Source organism: Streptopelia decaocto (genome assembly GCF_964273445.1).
Source record: "Streptopelia decaocto genome assembly, chromosome: 6".
Classification (NCBI taxonomy): Eukaryota; Metazoa; Chordata; class Aves; order Columbiformes; family Columbidae; genus Streptopelia; species Streptopelia decaocto.
The window spans coordinates 8,910,872-8,931,785 of NC_138660.1; the positions used below are offsets into that span (position 1 = coordinate 8,910,872).

General features: G+C 39.6%; 1 protein-coding gene across 1 annotated transcript; it reads left to right on the plus strand.

Moving 5' to 3' along the window:
* Window positions 1–3,102: 3,102 nt before the first annotated feature.
* Window positions 3,103–19,396, plus strand: KNG1 (kininogen 1; the record flags this gene model as incomplete). Its single annotated transcript, XM_082055456.1, has 10 exons — window positions 3,103–3,297; window positions 6,090–6,200; window positions 7,152–7,236; window positions 9,427–9,599; window positions 11,309–11,416; window positions 13,366–13,447; window positions 14,471–14,643; window positions 16,043–16,150; window positions 17,093–17,182; window positions 18,698–19,396. 10 exons carry the CDS (start codon window positions 3,103–3,105, stop codon window positions 19,394–19,396), a joined length of 1,824 nt encoding a protein of 607 aa, XP_081911582.1.
* Between the last annotated feature and the right edge of the window lie 1,518 nt (window positions 19,397–20,914).

Here is a 20,914-nt window from a genome sequence, read left to right on the forward strand (position 1 = left end):
CCTCAGAGAAAGATGTCCTTGGCTTTAGAGCTGCAGGGCTAATGACAGTTGTACAACGAATGAAAACAGGACATGGAGAAGAGGAAAAAGTGCACAGTTTCTGGAGAGGAAAAGCACTGAAAATAATGATTAAAACAAGTATTTTGATTTGTCTCTTGATCATAGCTATCTCAGACTCTTCTGTACCTGAAAGGCTCAAAATTCTGAGTCCCTCAGATAATGTGAATGGGTACAAGTCTCCCCAGCAAACAATGTTGCTTTAGTTCTAACAAAAAGGAAAATTCCCTAATAGTGAAAACTACCTTCTAAAATCTTTCATGTTCTCATAATGCATAATTGTAAGGTACTTCTCTGAGGAAATCTGACCTAGAGGAAATCTAATGACCTTCCGTAAAAAATGATCCCTGGCATTACATTCATGCTTTATAGAGATTTAAAGAAAATAAAAATATGTAAGGCTTTTTCTTGACACAGTTGTCAAAGTTTTGTCTCTTTTGTCACTATGGATGTTCAACTGCACAGTAAATGTCCATGAGGCTTACTCTGGCATAAATTGATTAACGGTGGCTGAGTTACCACCATTATCTAGAAAAGGTTTGAGACTAGTTAATGACTTGTAGCATAACACTGCAGGGTGGCCTGCACAGGTACTTCCATTGCTACAGCTGCTGGTGGTGATATACCAGAAATACTGCAGTCAGGGACAGCCCTTTTCAAATAGTTCATAATTGCTCTCAGGGGATCAGGAAAGCAGATGCATGTAATAAGTCTTTCATGTAAATGTTTTCTTTATCACTGAACCTTCCTCACTGGAAGTTGCACAGCCAGCAACTAAGCACCACACAGCTGCTCACTCACTCCCCCGCGGTAGGATGGGGAAGAGAATCAGAAGAGTAATAGTGAGAAAACTGGTAGGTTGAGATAAAGACAGTTATATAGGTAAAGCAAAAGCTGTGCACACAAGTAAAACAAAACAAGGAATTCATTCTCTGCTTCCCATGGCCAGGCAGGTGTTCAGCCATCCCCAGGAAAGCTGGGCTGAGGGGAAGAAACCAGAGAGTCATGGTCAATGGGGCAGAGTTCAGTTGGAGGCCTGTATCTAGTGCAGTGCCTCAGGGGTCAGTACTGGGGCTGGTATTATTCAATGTATTCATCAACAATTTGGACGAGGGAATAGAGTGTACTATCAGCAAGTTTGCTGATGACACCAAGCTGGGAGGAGTGACTGACACGCCAGAGGCTGTGCTGCCGTCCAGAGACCTGGACAAGCTGTAGAGTTGGGCGGGGAGAAATTTAATGAAATACAACAAGGGAAAGTGTAGAGTCTTGTATCTGGGCAGGAACAACCCCGGGTTCCAGTATAAGTTGGGGAATGACCTATTAGAGAGCAGTGTGGGGGAAAGGGACCTGGGGCTCCTGGTGGACAGCAGGATGACCATGAGCCAGCACTGTGTCCTTGTGGCCAGGAAGGCCAATGGTACCTGGGGTGTATTAGAAGGGGGGTGGTTAGTAGGTCGAGAGAGGTTCTCCTGCCCATCTACTCTGCCCTGGTGAGACCACACCTGGAATATTGTGTCCAGTTCTGGGTCCCTCAGTTCCAGAAGGACAGGGAACTGCTGGAGAGAGTCCAGCACAGGGAAACAAAGATGATTAAGGGAGTGGAGCACCTCCCTTATGAGGAAAGGCTGAGGAGCTGGGGCTCTTTAGCTTGGAGAACAGGAGACTGAGGGGTGACCTCATTAATGTTTACAAATGTATAAAGGGTGAGTGTCACAAGGATGGAGCCAGGCTCTTCTCGGTGACAACCAAAGATAGGACAAGGGGTAATGGGTTCAAACTGGAACACAAGAGGTTCCACTTAAATTTGAGAAGAAACTTCTTCTCAGTGAGGGTGACAGAACATTGGAACAGGCTGCCCAGGGAGGTTGTGGAGTCTCCTTCTCTGGAGACATTCAAAACCCACCTGGACACCTTCCTGTGTAACCTCATCTAGGTGTTCCTGCTCCGGCAGGGGGATTGGACTGGATGATCTTTGAGATCACTTCCAGTCCCTGACATTCTGTGTGATTCCATATCTGTAACGTTTACTTGGAAAGACAAACGCCATAACCCCAAATGTTTTCTCCTTCCTTCTTCTTCCTTCAGTTTTATATACTTAGTGTGATGTCACACGGTGTGGAATATCCTTTAGTCAGCTGGGGTCAGCTGTCCCGGCTGTGTCCCTCCCAGCTTCTTGCACACCCCCAGCCCACTCACTGGTGAGTGGTGAGAGAAGCAGAGAAAGCCTTGACCCTGTGTAAATGCTGCTCAGCAGTAACAAAAACATCCCATATTATCAACACTTTTTTCAGCACAAACCCAAAACACGGCTCCATAGGAGCTACTATGACAAAAATTAACTCCATCCCAGCCAAAACCAGCACAAGTATGAAGACTGACTAATCCGCGTTCCAAAGACAGTCTTGACATGGCAGCAAAGATGGACACTTCTAATAGTAGCATGAAGAACAAGGTTTATCAAGTGGTATTGAAGAGTTATGTGACATTCGATGATATGCAACTGTCCAAAGTCTTTTTTCAAACATTGTCTGGCTTCTCAGAGCTATTGCGGTCTGAACACCAAACAGATCTATAAAATTTACAGGGCTGTTGTGCAGAACCAGAACTTCACTGCCACACTCCCGTCACCTTCATGGGTGTTTTATTTAAGCCTTCTAAAATTCATTCTCAGTAATCGTTTAGATGGTCAGAAAAGAAGCCTGAAAGCTACAAACATTCTGTGTTCTCTTCTGCTCAGGGGCCATCCTGCTTTGTCAAAACCTGCCCCAGCTGCAGCCAGTTAGCATGTGATCTTGATGGCAGGTGGATAACCTCAGTGTCATGCCAGTGACCACACAAAGTTTATTTAGATAAACTCCAAAGTTTATTTGCAGTATAAACAGGGTATGATGAGAAACAACCAACCCCAGCAACCCACCCATTCTGTTTACTTAGCTATTGCCCCTGAAAAACAGAAGAGGTGACTAAAGCTCTCTTAGGCATTCCTTTTCCATTTGGTTTTTAAAGAGCCTTCTAAATTCAGGGGGCCTTTTTTATCCAGTTATGAAACCTTTCCTCGTACTAGCACTTTGCTGTAGTTTTTTGTCTAGCAGAGCCACCCCTCTTCCATTTGAGTTCTTGGACTGTGATGACCCTGATGTCTTTAAAGCTGTCGACACAGCACTGAAGGAATACAATGGAGACAGAGCAAGCGGTAATCAATTTGCTCTATACACAGTGATGGAAGCCAAGAGAACTGTAAGTAGACTCTGAAAAAATAAAAAAGTTGGAATTGTTTATGCACTGTGTTTCAGGTTATCTCCTTCTCATTCATAAGAGAGCAAGCGTGACAGCAAAATGTCTTCCAAAAACACTTTAAAAAATCAAAGAAATGACTTGCACAGTAAGATACTCGTTACCATGACAAGTAGGGATGTATATTATGTTTTCATCAACGGGACTGTGTGTGCTGGTAAATTGCTTATTAATTCAAGGACTAAAGAACAGAAAAATTCTATCACTAATCCAATTTGTCTTACTAGTTCTGGTTTCTCCTTTCTCTATTGGGAATTTTACCCGTTTCTATCATCAGTAAGGTTTTCAGATCAATGGTAAAAACACACTTACTGAAAAACCTGAATATTATCTTCACTTAGGAAGAGCTGGGATCACATAAAAAAACCCGACCTGATAAAATTTGGCAATATTCTGAATAAATTGTTTGTGAATATTATTTGATTGACACTAGTCCTGAGTCACAGATCTATCTAAAAGCACTAGGTGGTATTTTAGTCAAATGGAGTGACAGCTAAAATTACAGAAGAAAAAAAGAATGAAACATGATCCTTTGCCTGGAGTCCTTCTGTGTACCATTAATCTAACAAAAGAGTATTTACCTCTGAGAGGCATACAAAGATGATATTACCATAATAATGACAAGCATTACTTTACTTGAAAACATTAGCTTTTCTTTTCTACTGGATTGGATTTTCAGATGTAAAACACAATAAAGCCAGTGTGGGAGAGAATATTTTGCACTCCAAAATCACAGTCTGTAGTTGACCTCAGAAAGGGGACGTGAATTGCTAAACGCCTTCAGTAAATGACCCACATCTCCTGGCACCCACTCTCTGGTATTTCTGTTTTCAAACTGGGGAGATTTTAGCATGTAGTGACAAAGACTAAAATGTGGCAAACTTTTATACAATTAATATTAAACAAATGGATAGTTCCACTCTCTACACTGAACCACACACATGCTTATCAACAGCTGAATGCAAACGTCTTTATATCAGAGCTCTAACACCACTTGCCGTTTGCTGATGTTCCCAATACTGATGTTTCAGTATCTTATCTTAAACAATATTCTATTTTTAAGAATACATATTTATTGCAATTGCTATTCATCTTTCATTCTCTAGATAACCATCATTCCTTTTCTTAAAATATCTGAGGTGGAAATAATTTATTATTTTGAATCATTGATCTGAGTGTGATGTTATGCAAAAAACAGAGAAAAGGAATCTGCAATAGAGATTTCCTCATATTCAATATTCTTTTTCAAAAGAGTATAGATTTTACTCATCGATAGTCTCACAATGTTGAATGCATTAATTAAATAGCTGGTTATTACATATTCATGTACATTCATTATTGATAGGGTAATAAAACATAAAAGCTGAGTGGTGAAAGACTGAACCTGCCCCAGTTAAAGGCATAGCTATGCATAATAATACTGAAATAAACCAACAACAAATAACATACAGAAACAATGTCTGTACTCACTGAGTTGATTTACTGCAGATTTAGAACACTGTAACAGAGAAAAGAACTTGGCTCTTTTTAAGTCCACATCCCAGATAGCATAATCTGGTGCAGCTCCATGAATGTCGATTTATACCTGCTGAGAATTAAGCCCATTATATTTTTAGAGACCTTTCCATCCTGTTTTACAACCTGCAACCATTATATCAGGCACTTCTACACCTCTTTGTACTTATAGCAATACACAACGGGAACTGAGAGAACACAGAATACAATTCTGTGTCTACACCAGCGTAAATCCAGCATAGTCCAACCACATCAGCTCCGCTTCAATTTCTTGGTACCACTAAGGCAAGAATTATTATTTAGTTCTGCCAGTAGTATCATTTGTGGACAACCAGTGTTAAAGTACAGCAACTGCTTGTGTTTGTGTTTGGAAAGGCACATCAGCAGAGCATTTTTAGTGGCTGTAAAAGATTAGTAACTTCTGGCTTTATAGCTCCTCTAAAGGGTGAACCACAAACCATGGAGCATGTTAATGTTACCTGTAGGCACAGGCTCTCTACCCAGTTTATGGCAAGGAGAATGTGCCCCCTACTGATTTACCAACACCAGAAACAGCTACCACTGGCCAGGCCAAATTTTGCTTCACACTTTGTATTTCATCACGTAGGATTCCTGAGGCTCCCCTCATGAGCAGATCAGCCTTTAATGCCAATGGGAAAACTGCAGGCACTGCCAAATACCGTCTCCAGAGCATGTGCCCTCTTCAAGCCCGTCCCCCGCGCAGGCAGGGCAGCGGCAGTGCCCGTCACCACGGAGCAAACGCTGTTTGGGCACTGACAGGCTGCCCCAGGGCTGCTGCAGAGCTGTGCGGGGGAAAGCAGAGACACGCCTGGGGGGAGACCAAGAGTCAGAGAGTCCTGCAGGAGCACGGGCCGAGCTGCTGATTACACCCACTGTCCGAGCTGCAGCACAAACTTGCTTATTTGGGGTACATTTGACTGTAACACCCAACCAGCCTTGGTACTACAAGTTAAAATGAAGGCAGTTGAGCATACTCTATCTATTGTATCAATATATTGTAACTGTAGGTAAGGGCTCAGTGATATAATTAGATAATTATTGAACTACTTGGGAAACCTTGCATGGAGACCAGCTGCTAATCTGAGATGGTACTATAAAATATAAGGTAACCAATGGATAGTATTTACCTTTGGAAGCTCTTATCTTTTCACTTGATTTATTGCTATGCAAATGATGAGAGGCATATTGGTTTTATCCAGGTAGGTCCTGTCACACAATTCCATGTGAAATATCGAATACGAGAAACCACTTGTGCCACTGAGGAAAACAAACTCTGGCAAGACTGTGATTACAAAGCGTCAGCAGAGGCTGTAAGTATCTGTGCTCTTCGAAAGTTCTCCATATAGAAACATCAGCACAGTGACCCAGACCGCAATAGAGAATTTAACTTTATCTATGTAGCTTTTGAGAGCTTATAGGACTAAAGGGCAGAACATAAATGTTTACAACTCTGAAGTTAACCATTATAATTGTGAGTTTGCAATGATAATCCTACATATGTGCAGAAGGGAACATTTCAGAGCTTCAATATGAAGGCTCAGAATAAATTCAATATAAGATATGTGCTCTATGAGAGCGTGAGGGCTGTAACATTTTCTGCTAATTATGCATAAAGGAAACCTGCACAACCAAATTGACTTCAGATCTGCACCAACAAAAATACTGGCATAGAAGCCACTATGACAGAAAATTTACCAGCGGGTTTTTAGCAGAGCAAAGCACGTCTCGCCTCTGCTGCCGGGGAGCGCCTGGAGGAGGGACAGCTGGGGCACCCCCAGCGTGCAGGAACACGGCACAGTTCCCGTGGAAGTCACTGTCACTTCACCCAGTACACAACACCAAGAAAGCGATGATGGTGATAAGATCATTTGAACCCATGTGAAATGTCATTGCTACATATCTTGTACTAGCAGAGGGGAAATTAGGTAAATACACAATTTCTACAGACTTTATTTAGGAGGATGTGTTAATTTCTGTTATTCTGACTGTAAATTCTATAGTTAATTAATAAGCATCAATCATGATACAATGCAACCTTTCAAATTATCTGCTCAGTACATCCCCTACTCTCTTCACAATCAACAAATCTTTACCTTTCCCAGCAACAAAGCAGCAAATTAGACATTACTGCAAATGCACATATGAATTTGTTCCCCAAACTCAATTTGTAACTGTCAACTTTTCTCAATAGCTAGAGGAATATATAACGCTGTACTTTTCTTCAGTAAGTTTAAGATAAATATTGTCGTATGTTTTCGCAGCAAACAGGAGAATGCATAGCTCAAGTTCACCTGAATGATGCTGAAAAAACAAGTAATGTTTCCCAAGACTGCAAAATTTCTCCAGGTATGTAACTATTTGGGGCTGCACTCAACAAGTATGTTGACTAACAAGAATGGGAAAAATATAATACTGAGACTTTCAAGTATTTTAAAGGTAGGAGCTCCTTATCATTCTTTTCAGATATTTATAAAACTTTATATGACAAAATTGTACCTTAATTTTCTCCAAACTAAAAATGACTAAATCAGTTCTATTAAAGTTTACCAAAACAAATACTTAAGCCCAATGGAAAAAAGCAAAACAAAACACATAACAAAAAAACACACACAGACAAAAATTCCACTTACAAAGTAAAATCTAGCAGTGAGGTAATTACATAAGAGAGACTGTGACATCTGTTAGACTTTAACAATAAGTAGTGCTACAATTCTTGCCTGTAAGACATTTATATGTGACTATTATGTTCACATAGTAATTTTCTTTATTAGAAAGAGATCACATTGTTTTAAAGCTCTGCAACTGAGATCTCTATGTGCCTGGGCCCAGTGTTCGTGTAAGACATACCCAAGTTGGTTTTAAAAATGTCCGTCTAACTGGTAGCAGGGAGCTAAGTGCAAATATTTACCACGATTTCTGAGGTGTGTGGTGGCTTATCTTTGTTTTTTGTTCCTAGTTATCTTGTTTAAAGCTTAGATGGCTACACCTAGAGCCAGTGTCCTTCTAGCAACTGCAGTACACAAACTCCATGTTCTGCTGCTGCATAAACACACTTGGGTTAGATGCATTTGTAGGGCAATGGTGACATCTAGTTGCCAGTAAAAGGTGTGTGAATCCCACAGAGAATGCATGGGAAATCTGCATTTGAGTCTTTGCTTAGAAAGCTAAAAAAACAACATAAATTAAATGAATCGTGTTCAGCCAAAGCAGCTCATCTCTTGTCACCAAGTTATAGCAACTCTGAAAAAAGAATACACATTTGTTCAGCACTTACGAAAACGCTGAGACCAGAGTCAATATACAGCTGGGTGCACTATCTCCTTTGTGATTACTCCCTGAAAATATGGTCACATTTTTCTGTACCATGCATATATTTGCCATTACTCAATCAAAATAAGTTATGCTAGAAATATGAAGGGCAGACTTTGTACAAGTATCCCTTGGAGAGCTAAGTCAAAACAGCAATGCTTACATGAAGATATTCCAGATGTATAGAGGAGCCAAATCCAATCCAAAGGATTCAAACAGAAAGAGTGAAACTACAGACCCTGAGTGGTGAGGGATTTCCCCGCCATGTCAGGTACCATGCTGTTCAGCCTTCTTGGTGGAACTGTTTGATCATATCGACCCTGGATGGGTTTCTGGCTGGTGCAAGCTGGCACAACTCCATTAAAGCCAGTTTATACCAGCTGAGGATCAGGCACACAAATTTTACTGCAGTTCCACAGAGACCTCAAATTGTCCCACTTCCATTCTCAAGCTCACTGAATCATGAAATTAATTTATGTACTGAACTATAAAATTAATTTATGAAAATCCAATCCATGATTACTAGAAAGGAAAGAGAGTTAATAGGATTAGTAGTAGGAAACAGAAGTTTGAGTGTCCCCATCAAGCTTGTCTATCCACAGCCAATCCAGCTGGTTAAGTCTGAGGGTAGCACTGGGTGGTAACTGACAGCCACAGTGATGAGCAGTGGGGTTAAAACAAGACGGCAGGAGAACAGTTCAACCGTGGTCCCTTGGGAGCCCAGAGTCAGAGCAGCTCATGTGGCTGGGCCAGAACAGTCCTGGCAAAGTCCCCACCATGAAACCGTGTGAGGACAGTGAGCAGCTGCGCACAGCAGGTGAGCTGTGAAGGATCTGAAGAACGTCTCCTCAGCTGCAGCCTCCACTGGTTCTTCCCTGGCTGAATGAGGGTTGACCCTTCCTTAATGGTGTCAAAACTACACACAAAGTTTTTCAGAGATTCAATAACTCCTGAACTCACTTCCCTGAATGAAGCTTGCTGCTGAAACCATGCCTGAATCCTAATGTCATGGGTGGCCCCACCACCATAAACCAAAGCACAGTTCTAAGTACACTGAATGTCTTTGCAGGCCCCGAAACTGAAATGTGGGTTTTGCTGATCACTCCAATTAAAGTCAGGAAAGGTTCTTGCTCATTGAACCTTCTCTCTCATTCCCAGATAGGAAAAATTCAAAGCTGAGGCTGTTTTACATGAAGCTCTGTATTTTTTGGTTTCTTTCTTTTCCAGCTACACCCAGGGTAACACTTACTGAGGCTACATGTCTTGGATGCTTCCATCCTATATCAAGTGACAGTTCAGAAGTGTCAGAAATCCTGAAACAAGCCATTCAAAAGTTTAACAGGCACAGTGCTGAATCAGCCCTTTTCAAGCTTGTGGAAATCAAAGAAGCTACAAGACAGGTTTGTGTATGACTTTTCTCTAAATTTTACCAAAAAACACTCCAAACTAGGTACCTTGGTTGTTTTATGTACACGTTTCTGATTTTAAGGTGGCTTATATTTTATAATAAATGCATAAAAAATGCATATGGAGTGTAGACCCTGGAAATAATTCTCTTCATTTATAAGGAATCATAAACAGTTACCTACTGGATTATCAGAGCTGTCAACTTTACAAACTGATAGTGAACGTATTTTTTTCTCTATCTGCAGTTGCATCTAATCCATGTTTAGCACCAGCTTATTTGCATTCAGTGCTGACACAGGCATTTTGTGTCATCTCAGATGCTCTTGGGTATTCCATTTGGCATCTCCGTGCAGCTCCAGCAGGAGCAGATCTCTTCTAGGTTCTGTGCCAGATCTGCCAGCCTGCACAAATGTCTCATATACTCTACAGCCTCTCAAACAGCAGCAGGCATCTATGTTTTTGCAATGCAACAGGACTCGTGTCAGCAGCTGTTAAACGCTATAGGAGGGGTAGACTCCATGTAGGAAAACTGGGTAAGAAAACCTCAAAGCCAGTATGTCACTTGCTGAAAGATTTCTGCACACAAGAATATCTGCTTTGCAAGGAGTGACAGCTCAGGTCACAGAAATTTCATGTCACAGGTATTTCATGCAACAATTATTTCCCTGTGAAAGGCTCTGCTGTGGACTGGTGTGACATTGCTAGACAGTAAAGTTTCTTATTTGGTTTTTAACTAGTATATAACCCAACACCAAATACAGACACTTTTCTTTGAATATGTATGTATTTACTTAGCCAAAAAGCATCTTCCAGTCCCATGGCCATTTGACACATGATTCAATTCAGACTGCCATCTTTCTGTTTATCAATGGCAACAATCCTCTTAGCTGAAAGACAAGCTTGAACATTTAAACCACATGGCAAATGCCACAGACTGCAATCCAACAGCTGGAAAGAGAACTGATGTGTCACTTCTGGCCAACAGAGACTAGTCAGAGGCCTCCATTTTAACTGAGCTGGGATGGAAAACAACTACATTTGATTCTATTTCCCCCTTTTGATCTAATGCTATAATACCTGACCCAACACTGTAACATGCGGAGATTTCATGGCTGAGACGCAGGAGCCACAGAGAGGAAAACCTAACTGCTTTCTGGAGAGAAAATGCAAAAAAGGTCACAAATCTGGGCAAAACAGTGGGTGGGGGAAAGTAAAGCCCAAGGCAGACACAATTATAGGTGGATGATAAATGCAGGGCACTCAAATAACAAATGATGCCAGCAGTATAAAGTTACATTATTCAGATACTGCTTTACTATGTCCCACGCTCAGGAACACAGGACTTGCCAAGCTGTATTAGTGTAGTCATCCATCTCGACCAGCTTCCCGCCACTGGGAGTAATAAGTAACAGATACTTTGGAGGAAAGTGCAAGAAATGAAGCATTACAAGGCTGCAGAGAAGTGGTATCCAAATACAAAGTGCGCTTCTAATATATGCATGACTTAGTTTACTTTTTGTATCACAAGGACGAGATTTTTTTTGCTGTCCATGAATATTCTATGGCTCAATGACTGCAAAGTGATTTGATGGATGGAAGGCATCAAAAGAGTAGTCTTGCTTTCTTTGGTAATCACACTTAATCATTTCACTCCCAAGTTTGTATTGGTTTACATAATGCATCTCTTAAATATCTGTTCCAGGTGGTAGCTGGATGGAATTACATAATTAAATATGAAGTTGAGGAGACGAATTGCTCCAAAGACCAATTCCAAGATCTAACTCCAGAGTGCAAAACCACTTCTAGAGGTGTAAGTATTCTTCAAAATCTGTTTGTCAAGGAAGTATCGTAATACCAAATAATAATTGAGCTCTGACTCAAGAAAACATTTAGTCTTACTTCACTTTGCAAATGAAGTTTAAACCCAGGCTTATAGATAACTATCTATTTATGCAATTAGAACATCCATGCCTTCTCATGAATCAGAGACTGAGATGATCACTGAAATGTTTACAGGTTATAGAATATTAGCAGCCTTGCACAAATAATAAGTCCCTTGAGAAGCTGCTATCTAGATGTTCAAGGAGTTACTCAGGTACAACCCAAAAAATTATAATTAAAATTAGCACCATTTTTCCAGCTTAAGACGCATTTTCTAAGAAAAGTAAGTAGCTGAATTATTACTTAACCTCTGCCATAGTCCAAATAAGAGAGCTTCAATAATTCAAATAAGAGAGCTAAACAGTCCTGCAAAAAACAGTAGTTGCTCTACAATTCATTCTGAAACAGAACTAACTGTAACAAAAATAGAGCGTTACTCTCTTAACCAATATCCCTGAACCAGCTCACCATGGGGTCAGACAAATGCTTCTGCAAATACAAGGTAGAGGGCAGAACGGTGGTGGTGAATGGGAGGGAACCACGGGAGTCCTGACTCACATGTTGAGCTGTTGTGGAAATGCAGCATTGAGTGTTAAGTAATAGGAGAGTGAGAATCAGACTATCTGAAGCAAATCGCCCCATTGCTCGCACTTGTCCTTAAACCTTAAGCAAGTTACTGAACCTGCTTGAGTCTGAGTTTCCCAACCTGTCACCCGGAGGTAAGAACTTCTGTCCACTTCACATGCTCCAGGAATGCTCCCTCATTCCCATGCTGCTTTGATCATGCAGGGTTTGTGGGCTCAATCTTTTAGCACTTATCCCCTGAACTGTTAAGCAGCCTTGCTAATAGATCATTGACAGATACTATTATAATACAATATTCCAAGAATAATCCATAACTTGGAATGACTGAATTCCATACAAGTTGTTTCATACCTTTATTCAGCTCTGTACTACTCATTTTGAAATGGGAGAACCAGAATTGCAGCCTGTATTCAGCACACATGTGAGGCACAGAGCTATAGTGGGATAATAAGCCTTGACATGATTTGTAATTATTTTTTCTAAACCACTACTAACCAGAGTTTCTATGGATGATGTATTCCTTCTTATTTGATAGTTTCCCTTAGAGTCTTTGACAAGGGACTGCACTGAAACCTTTTTGAAAATCTGCATACACTTTATCAACAGGTCTCTTTACCCATTTTTTGTTGATGCTTTTGAAGAACTTTGACAAATCTGCAAAATACAACCTCTGTTTACAACAAAACCTCCGATCTCTCCTTGATGTATTTATGCCCCCTAATTCTTTTCTTATTACCATTTCAAATCTCTTGAATATTACAGACATCAGTTTTATGGCTCTATAACCTTTTTCAAAAAAGAACAGGCTCAACATCTGCTTTCTTACAGCCCTAAGATATCAAGGCAATTTTACGCAAGTCATTTACCACAATTCCTTTAGAACACCTGAGTAAATACAAGAAGCTCAGTAATGTTTGATTTGTTAATTGCGTAATCTTCTTTTTATCTTTACAGTTTAAGACAGAAATTCCAGCGAGTTTTCCATAAAATAGGATTCTGGCTCGTAAACCTCCTCATTTCCTTCTGTAATGAACACACACAAATAGTTCATTTAGCTTCTCTTTTATGGTTTTATTTTCTCTGAGTGGTCCTTTTGAACCTGGATCATTTATTTGCTCTGCAGACTGCCTGTCAGGCTTCTTGCTCCCAGAAGGAGGGAGGGAGGGAAGAAGCGAGGAATTATTAGTCATATTAGTAACATGCTTGACTTATTCTGTAGGAGGAAGGTATTAGGATGTGAGCTTGTTCATTATTTCTAAATACTAAGGAGCTGTTTTGGGTTCTTTACTCCAGCGTATAGGTAAATGTGATGCCAAAGCATATGTAAATCCTCAAGGACAGATCGTAGATATTGCAAGCCAATGCAAGCTTCCAGGTATGTAATAGGCACTATCAATTTAAAAAGTTCTGTGATTTCAGTGTTTTTTTAACAATTATTTTTAAAAAGACAAAAAAAAAAAAATGAAGAGACAAAACCAGATCATAACAGGAGAAACTAATTTGTATACTGTCCTGTTTCTTTGACATGGAGCTGGTTGCTGACTTTCATTTGGAAATTCACAGACACAAACTCGAAGAGTATAACTGTCCTACAAAAATTAATGCCTTTTCTACCACAATGACAAGCAAGTTAATATCGTGCTGTTTAAATAAGTAAATTCTTCTAACTTGCCAAAGAGCTCAAATATATCCTTTTGAAAGGTAAAGGAACTGAGGACCTTAAGATTTTGTCCACAATTGGTAATTCGCCTATTGCCACTTTGATCATTTATTTCATATTGCATAGTTATATTTGATATGTTAGAGGCTTATGTTTTTTCCCCAGTAAATAAATTACTTAGAATTTATAAGTTCATTACAGTCAAACTCCCAAATAGTTTTCTTATTGTTATTTCTTCCTCCAGCTGTTTATTTGGACACATTATCACAGCTCCAGAGCTTTAGAACAGGGAGTACAGTGCTACTCTGTGTAGTAAGTGCTATATTCTCACCCATTCAGACTTGTTTTTCTTCAATAAATTATAATGATATTCTTCGCCACACTCATTCACTGCCAATATCATGCACCTCTTGTGTCACCCCATTCAGGTCCTTCCCATATGTGTAGAAGTTCCCTCTCTTTATTTGCCAGCTACCTGCAATTGGTACACAAAATTCTTGTTTCTAGGAGAAAACTGTTATGAAGTGTCCAATGCTACAGTAGGTGCTGATGCAGTGCTCTTTTAAATAACCAAGCAATGATAATGCTGATCATATAAAACTCAAAGATATTTTGGTTTCATCTGACAGACCAAAATACGAAGCTTTCAGCAAAACAGGGGTTTATACCCTTCTTCCCAGCCTATATCTACATTCAATCTTTTGTTCCTTAGATCTGAAATCTGTTGGTTTCTTTCAGTTGAAGAGACAGTAAATCCTGACATTCGCACTGGTTGTGCAAAGACCATCCCGACAGACAGTCCAGAACTGAAGGAACTCCTGAAGCTTTCTATGGAGAAGTACAATTCGGAAAGCAATGATGACCACTACTATAAAAGTGGAGACATAGAAACAGCAGCAGTTCAGGTTGGGATATACAACACAAATGAGGAACACACATCCAGTGTCATGGTCTTAGCTGAAGTTTGTATCTAAATTTGAAATATGTTTTTTTCTCCAGGTGTTGATACAGATGGTAACTGAAATATCTGTGCATTTTTTCTTGCAAAATTTTATCTATTTTGGCTTGCATTCAAAAGGTTTTTTTAAAATTTCCTTTTATATATATATATATATATATTAGTTTCTGTTAAAACAATGTTGTTTTAAAAGCACAGGAAGAAGGCTGACTTAGGGTATCTGATTTCTGTATATCCACACCCTTTTTTACCAGCCTTTGTAACATACCTTATACTTTTAAAGTAGAAAAGTAGAAATCACCCACTTGATCCACCACACCAATACTCTGTAGGTTATTTTAGGTGCGGTCCACCCTGCGGTAGCTGTAAACTCCAAGAAATGGGGCTTCCAAATTTCCCTTAGAAATCTGTTGATTTATATACTTATTCTGCTACTAATAATTCTCCAGCTATATTCACAAGCGAACACCTGTGCGTAACTTAAGATACACAGACAAATACAGCTGGATAAAGAACAAGGAATCAAGAGGGTAACATATTTGCCTTGCTTACTGTCCCAACATATCAAAACAGAGGTTTAGGACAGAATTGAAAATAAGACAGTGGAGTAGTTCAGAAAATACTTTGTCAACAACTTCTCCTGAGCACTGGGGGCACCCCTGGAGAAGGCACTAAAAGCCCACCAGAGTTTTTCTGAATAGCTCATGTTATCTTACTAATAATGTCTGTGATTTTTCTTGTTTTAAACCTTTTTTCTTCTTTCAAAAGTTTTTCTTCTTTCTCACTTTTCATATCAAGATTGATATTAGCATGCATATGCTTTTAAAACAGACTTAAAAGAGCCAGAATTTTGTGTTTTGCCTGCTGTCTCTGAAGCAAGATGTATTATTCTGGGCTATGTAAAAAATACTAAGAACTTGTACCAGGCACATTCATGAACCCATGCAGTTTCTCTCCTTAATGCATTTGGCAAACGTGTTGATTTTCAACCGAGCCTGTTCATCACACACTTCATTTTACTCACATTCCAGGTTTCTTACATCATATCTGGCTCTCTACAGCGGTGTCTGTAATGATTTCATTTGTTATTAATGAAATCACTACAGGCATCCAACAAAACAAAGCCAAAACTGTGGACTTGACATTCTTCTGACCTTTCTGTTTCCTTCAGTTTCAACGCTGGAATTTTTGAGAATGGGAACTGGAGTAAATAAGTTGACTAGAAGCAGATAGGTTTGTTCCAGTCGCAAGGACTTGTAGAATATTAGTATAAGCTTGTAGAAAAACATCTTTCCTATGAACCCTTTTGAATGCACCTTTACCACAGAAAGTCTTCTTGCTAATTTTTCCAGGTGGTCGCAGGAAAAATCTACCATTTAGAATTTGCAGTCCGGAAGACAAACTGCTCAAAGAAAGAGTTTGAAAAACTTCACGAAGACTGTGAATTCACATCAGACAGCGTAAGTAATGATGATGTTGCCCAGTGTAATGCTCCTAATGGGCAAGTTCATTTGCAACAGAAATTGTAAACACTTAAGTAAAGTCACATCCTGAGTTCTGTTACCTCTGTCAGTAAACTTTTGTTTCAACAAGGGCACCTTTCACTGTTTGTAACCCAAGCTAGTGATAACGGCAGTAAAACAACTGCAGGATCAGTGGTCACTGTGAAGCCAAAAGAACTTTCTTCTGATAACGATGAATCAAAGAAAGGAGGGGAAGAGGTTGCTGTGAAACGAAATAGCTGCAATACTCCTGGCTCAGCACTTGCAGCTTAGGAAAATGCGAGATTGGAGTGTTACTGATGTGCAGAGGAATGGTGTTTCTGGAGTACATGCTGCTGTATGTGTTCCAGACCCTGGGAAGTAATGCTGGCTGTGCCAGAAACCATTGGCAAGGAAGTTGGTTGGGAAATAGAGGTTTTATTTCCCATCTCTTTTCCCACCATATGAACAGTGCTTATCTGTGAGATTTTAAAATGTTAGCACAGCAGGCACTAAATAGGAAAAAAAAAAAAAAAAAAGAAGTCTTTCTATCTGTTCCCAATTTTTAGTCCAACAAATACCATCAACAAACAACATTTGTTAGGAATATCATAAAGATTAAACAGTGCTCCAGAAGTGTTGGACATGAAAAATCCATTTTTTAAAGATCCAATCTCCAATCCAAAGTTGAATTCAAGTGTTCACATAGACTTACTATAGCCTCAAACAGCTAAGCAGTGATGCGTCCCAATACAGAAGTCTACATCACTAAAACGGATTTAATACATACTTGGGTAAAGTTCCGGGTATATTTGTATTTAAAAGTAGTATTAGAAAATCATACATTTTTCACACACAGCTCTCTTGCTTTGTGTCTGATGTTTCATTGCCTTAATGTGTTGATTTTTGTTTTGTCAACAGGCACCATTGCCATGTGAAGCACAAATTCACGTGATCCCATGGGAGAATAAAATCCTTCCCCAGGTTAACTGCTCTATAGAACGATCAGCGGTATGATTTCTCTTCATTACCCATTGTCATAAGTAGAGCACGGAACAAAGGCAGTCATTAAATTCTTTATCCATTCCAAATTATCCCATATTTTTGTACCAAAAATAAAGGAACACACAGTCCTTTTAACAAGCTCAGGAATGCCACACTCCTCCCTCCCACCCTCTAATCTCAGCAACTTGTCACGCCCACACCAGTTTCACTGCAAGGTCAGACAGTGGACAACCTGATGAGTCTGGGAATACAAAGGCAACAGGACACAGAGAACATTCTGCCTGTTGACTGTTCCTTCGCATTATCAGCTAAGCTCCCAAGTATCAAGCCCTATCTGCTCCTTTGAATTTAAATCCAAATATTGAGACGAAAGTGTATTTGGCAATGCAATAATTATACTCTACAGACTTCAAAAGCGTCTGGAAATCTTTTCATATTAGTAGGCAGATCTCCTGCTGTGAGTTGTCAATTTCTGCAGGAAGGTCTTTTGGTTTCTTTCCTGCCCGGCTCTGAACTAGGCCTGATCATGGGGCAGTTTGAAAATTCCAGAAAGGAATATAAATTTTTTTATTAGCAGTTCTGACGATTGCAGGTTTTTTAATAAATGCATGGATTCCAATGAAGAAGAGAAGATACACTGAATAAAGCTATATCCATTAACCTGCATTCATAATCAATAACTTCACTGTGCTCCACACCTTCATAGATACCTATTCATTCATTATGTATTAACTAATAAATGTCTCTCCTCTTTGTTTTCACTATGATGTTATATTCACATCAACTTTCAAATTTAGCTCCATCCCAAACAACTCTGATTGGCAGCTAGATAATGATCAGATGCTTGGTTGGACAGAAATGAACCCCATGTTTGATAGCGACTGTACACCATGAATTCAGCCTTTGTCTTCCCATTGCATAGTGATGGGGAAACAGATTAGTCAATAACAACTGAATTTTTTGTATTATCGGCTTAAACCTACATCTGTTATTTCTAAGCAGTCTTATGAAATGCATACATATGTCATATCATGGAACAAAAGAAATGAATAGTTATATTTCATGCAACAAAATGACCAAGATCTTATGTATATTCTGGTATTGAGAATACTCAGAGATGTGTTGGCCTTTAGCATAAATGTTTCATACTTCATAGTGTTATACTCTAACAAGCACGGGGACATTTAGTCCTAGAAATCAACTGCATGGTGTATAAATGAAAACCAGTACACATTTTTCTCCCTATAGTATCGTTCCCATGTTAAACTGGCAGAATTTCAGTGATCTATAAATGGTTATTTTAATACATAACTGCTAAAACACTCTGGAGTTATTTGGGAGGATACTTATGTTTCTGTGCTTATAATAGAAAAAATAATTATTCAGTTTACTTTCAAAATCTGACAGCATAATTTTGCTAAATGACTTGTATTGCAATGAACTAACTTCTGAATTTCCCAAATCTGAAGCTATTGTTCTCATTCATGTAACAAATATGGCTACCATTGCAATGTTTTTTAGGCTGTACTTCTAAGAAGGCCTCCTGGATTCACACCTTTCCGAAGCCTTGTTGCGCTAGGCCAGCCAAACGAAGTTTCATGCTCTTATCAAAATGAAAAAGAAATGCAAAGACCTGGTGAAGAAACGGGAAAAGATGGTGGACAGGAACCAGAAGGTGAAGGGGAACCTGAGCATAAACATGGGCATAAACATGAGCATAAACACGGGCATGAACATAAAAAGGATCATAAAAGGCATAGGCATGAAATTGGTTGTGGGCACAAAACTGGCCACAAGTGTGGGCATAAAAAACACAGCAAAAATGGTAAACATAAACATCCAAACCCCGAATCTTCTGAGGAGTCTGATGAAAGGGTTTTCAACCAAGATGAAACCCTCCCATCATCCACTGGTGAGACAGCACCACAGCTGGTTAATCCAGAGGCTGCTGTAAAGGAAACCAGTTCACCTGCAGAACCACTAATTCTTCCTGATACTTCTTTCTCTAATGGGTCACCAGATCATCCAGAATCTCCTCTCCCCAAATGTCCTGGAAAACCATGGAAACAAATTATGGACCTTCCAGCTCCTGTCAGCTTTCCCAGAGAATTCACAGATGAGGATCTCTTGGGTTTCTCATCAAAAAACAATGATCCAGCAACAGAAACCTCAACACCTCCCCAAACCAAAGATCTTGATCTCGCAGATGCTTTACTATAATTCAAACACTGTAGGATCCTTGTCAGAAATTAAATATAGAAAAATAATAAAAATACTACCTTTTGAAATGTATAAAATGGGAAGAGGCAACAGCTCCTATCCAGTTAGCTAAGGTACTCAAGTAGGTCACCAGCACTTCTGAGGACTTAAGATCATAAGGCAATACTCTGTATTTGCAGATATTTGCAAAGATGTTAATCAGGCAATGGCATCGATGATTCAGAACCAGCCTAGTAAAGGGAACAGGCAAGTCAATAGACTTCTGCTGCAGAAGTTAAAATTTTATCTCATGTGCCTCAAGTTGCTGTAAGAACAAAGTGAATCACTGCATCAAATCTCACTGTATTATGCTTAAAAAAAAAAAAAAAGCACAAAGAATTTCACAGATTACATGAGGAATCTCAGCCAAATATGGGTGAAACAAAAGGAAGCAAATATAGAGCAAGGATTCCTTTCTTAGATATCTGAAATAATATTTCTCTAATTTACTGGAGTGAATCTTTCAGAGAACAAAACCAGTCAGTTTCTTTAAACAAATGAGTATTACCACCAGTCTATCACTGCCGGGCTGTTCTGGTGAATGAGATAACAGGGACAACGGAGTGAATCCTAAATAAAGCAGCTTTATTATTTCCTATTAATATTATGTTAGCTACATGGTAAAAGTGGATGGTTGACAGATGTTCACATGGCAGAAGTGCACAAATATTACAGATCAGATGACAAAATTGCAAACACTTGAGTTATCTAGAATTCATCTGCGTTCTCCTATTGCTAAATTGCGTGCAGAGAGACAGGACAGAATTTTCTACTCTGGGTATCTATCAAATGTTGAGGTTTTGGTGGGATACTTTAGCTAAAAAGCACAAAATCTTTCCCACTGTATGGATCTAATAAGTCATTCAGCTGAAAAAACACCCAGCAATAAATAAATATTGTAATGCCAGATCAGTTCACCAGTTTGAACCACTATTTGTCCTGCAAAAGGTTACTGAAAGGGTAGGGTGCTACAAAAGGTAATGCTTCAACGATTTTGTTGTAAAAGACCATATTGCTTTAAACCACAGTATAAGTATCCTCTAACACAGCTGCAAAGACAGAAAGGATATTCTACGAAATTGTTCATCCTGGCTGCTGGGATTGCTGTGGCACCAAGACTGTACACTCAAGAGCTGTGAATGTGTCCTTTTGTGTTCTATGCATCCTCTGCCAGCACCTCAAGGGTGAGGAAGAAACAGATGGATTAACAGGAGCAGAAGGTTTTGGCACAAAAAACAAGACGGCTACAAGGAAAGGTCAGAAGACACAGAAGTGGAAAGGACAGAGGCAGGGTGGAATAATATGGACAGTGTGAACAGCAGCTTAGTGGCAAACGTGGAAACAGAGTGAATGGGATGGAGAAGTGAGATGGTGATGTGGTGGAGGTAGCACGGCCAAGCAGCAAAAAAAGGACAGGAACTGGAGAGGGAAGGCAAGAGCAAAACCAAAAAGACCTGTGCAGGAGAGTCTTTCCAATCA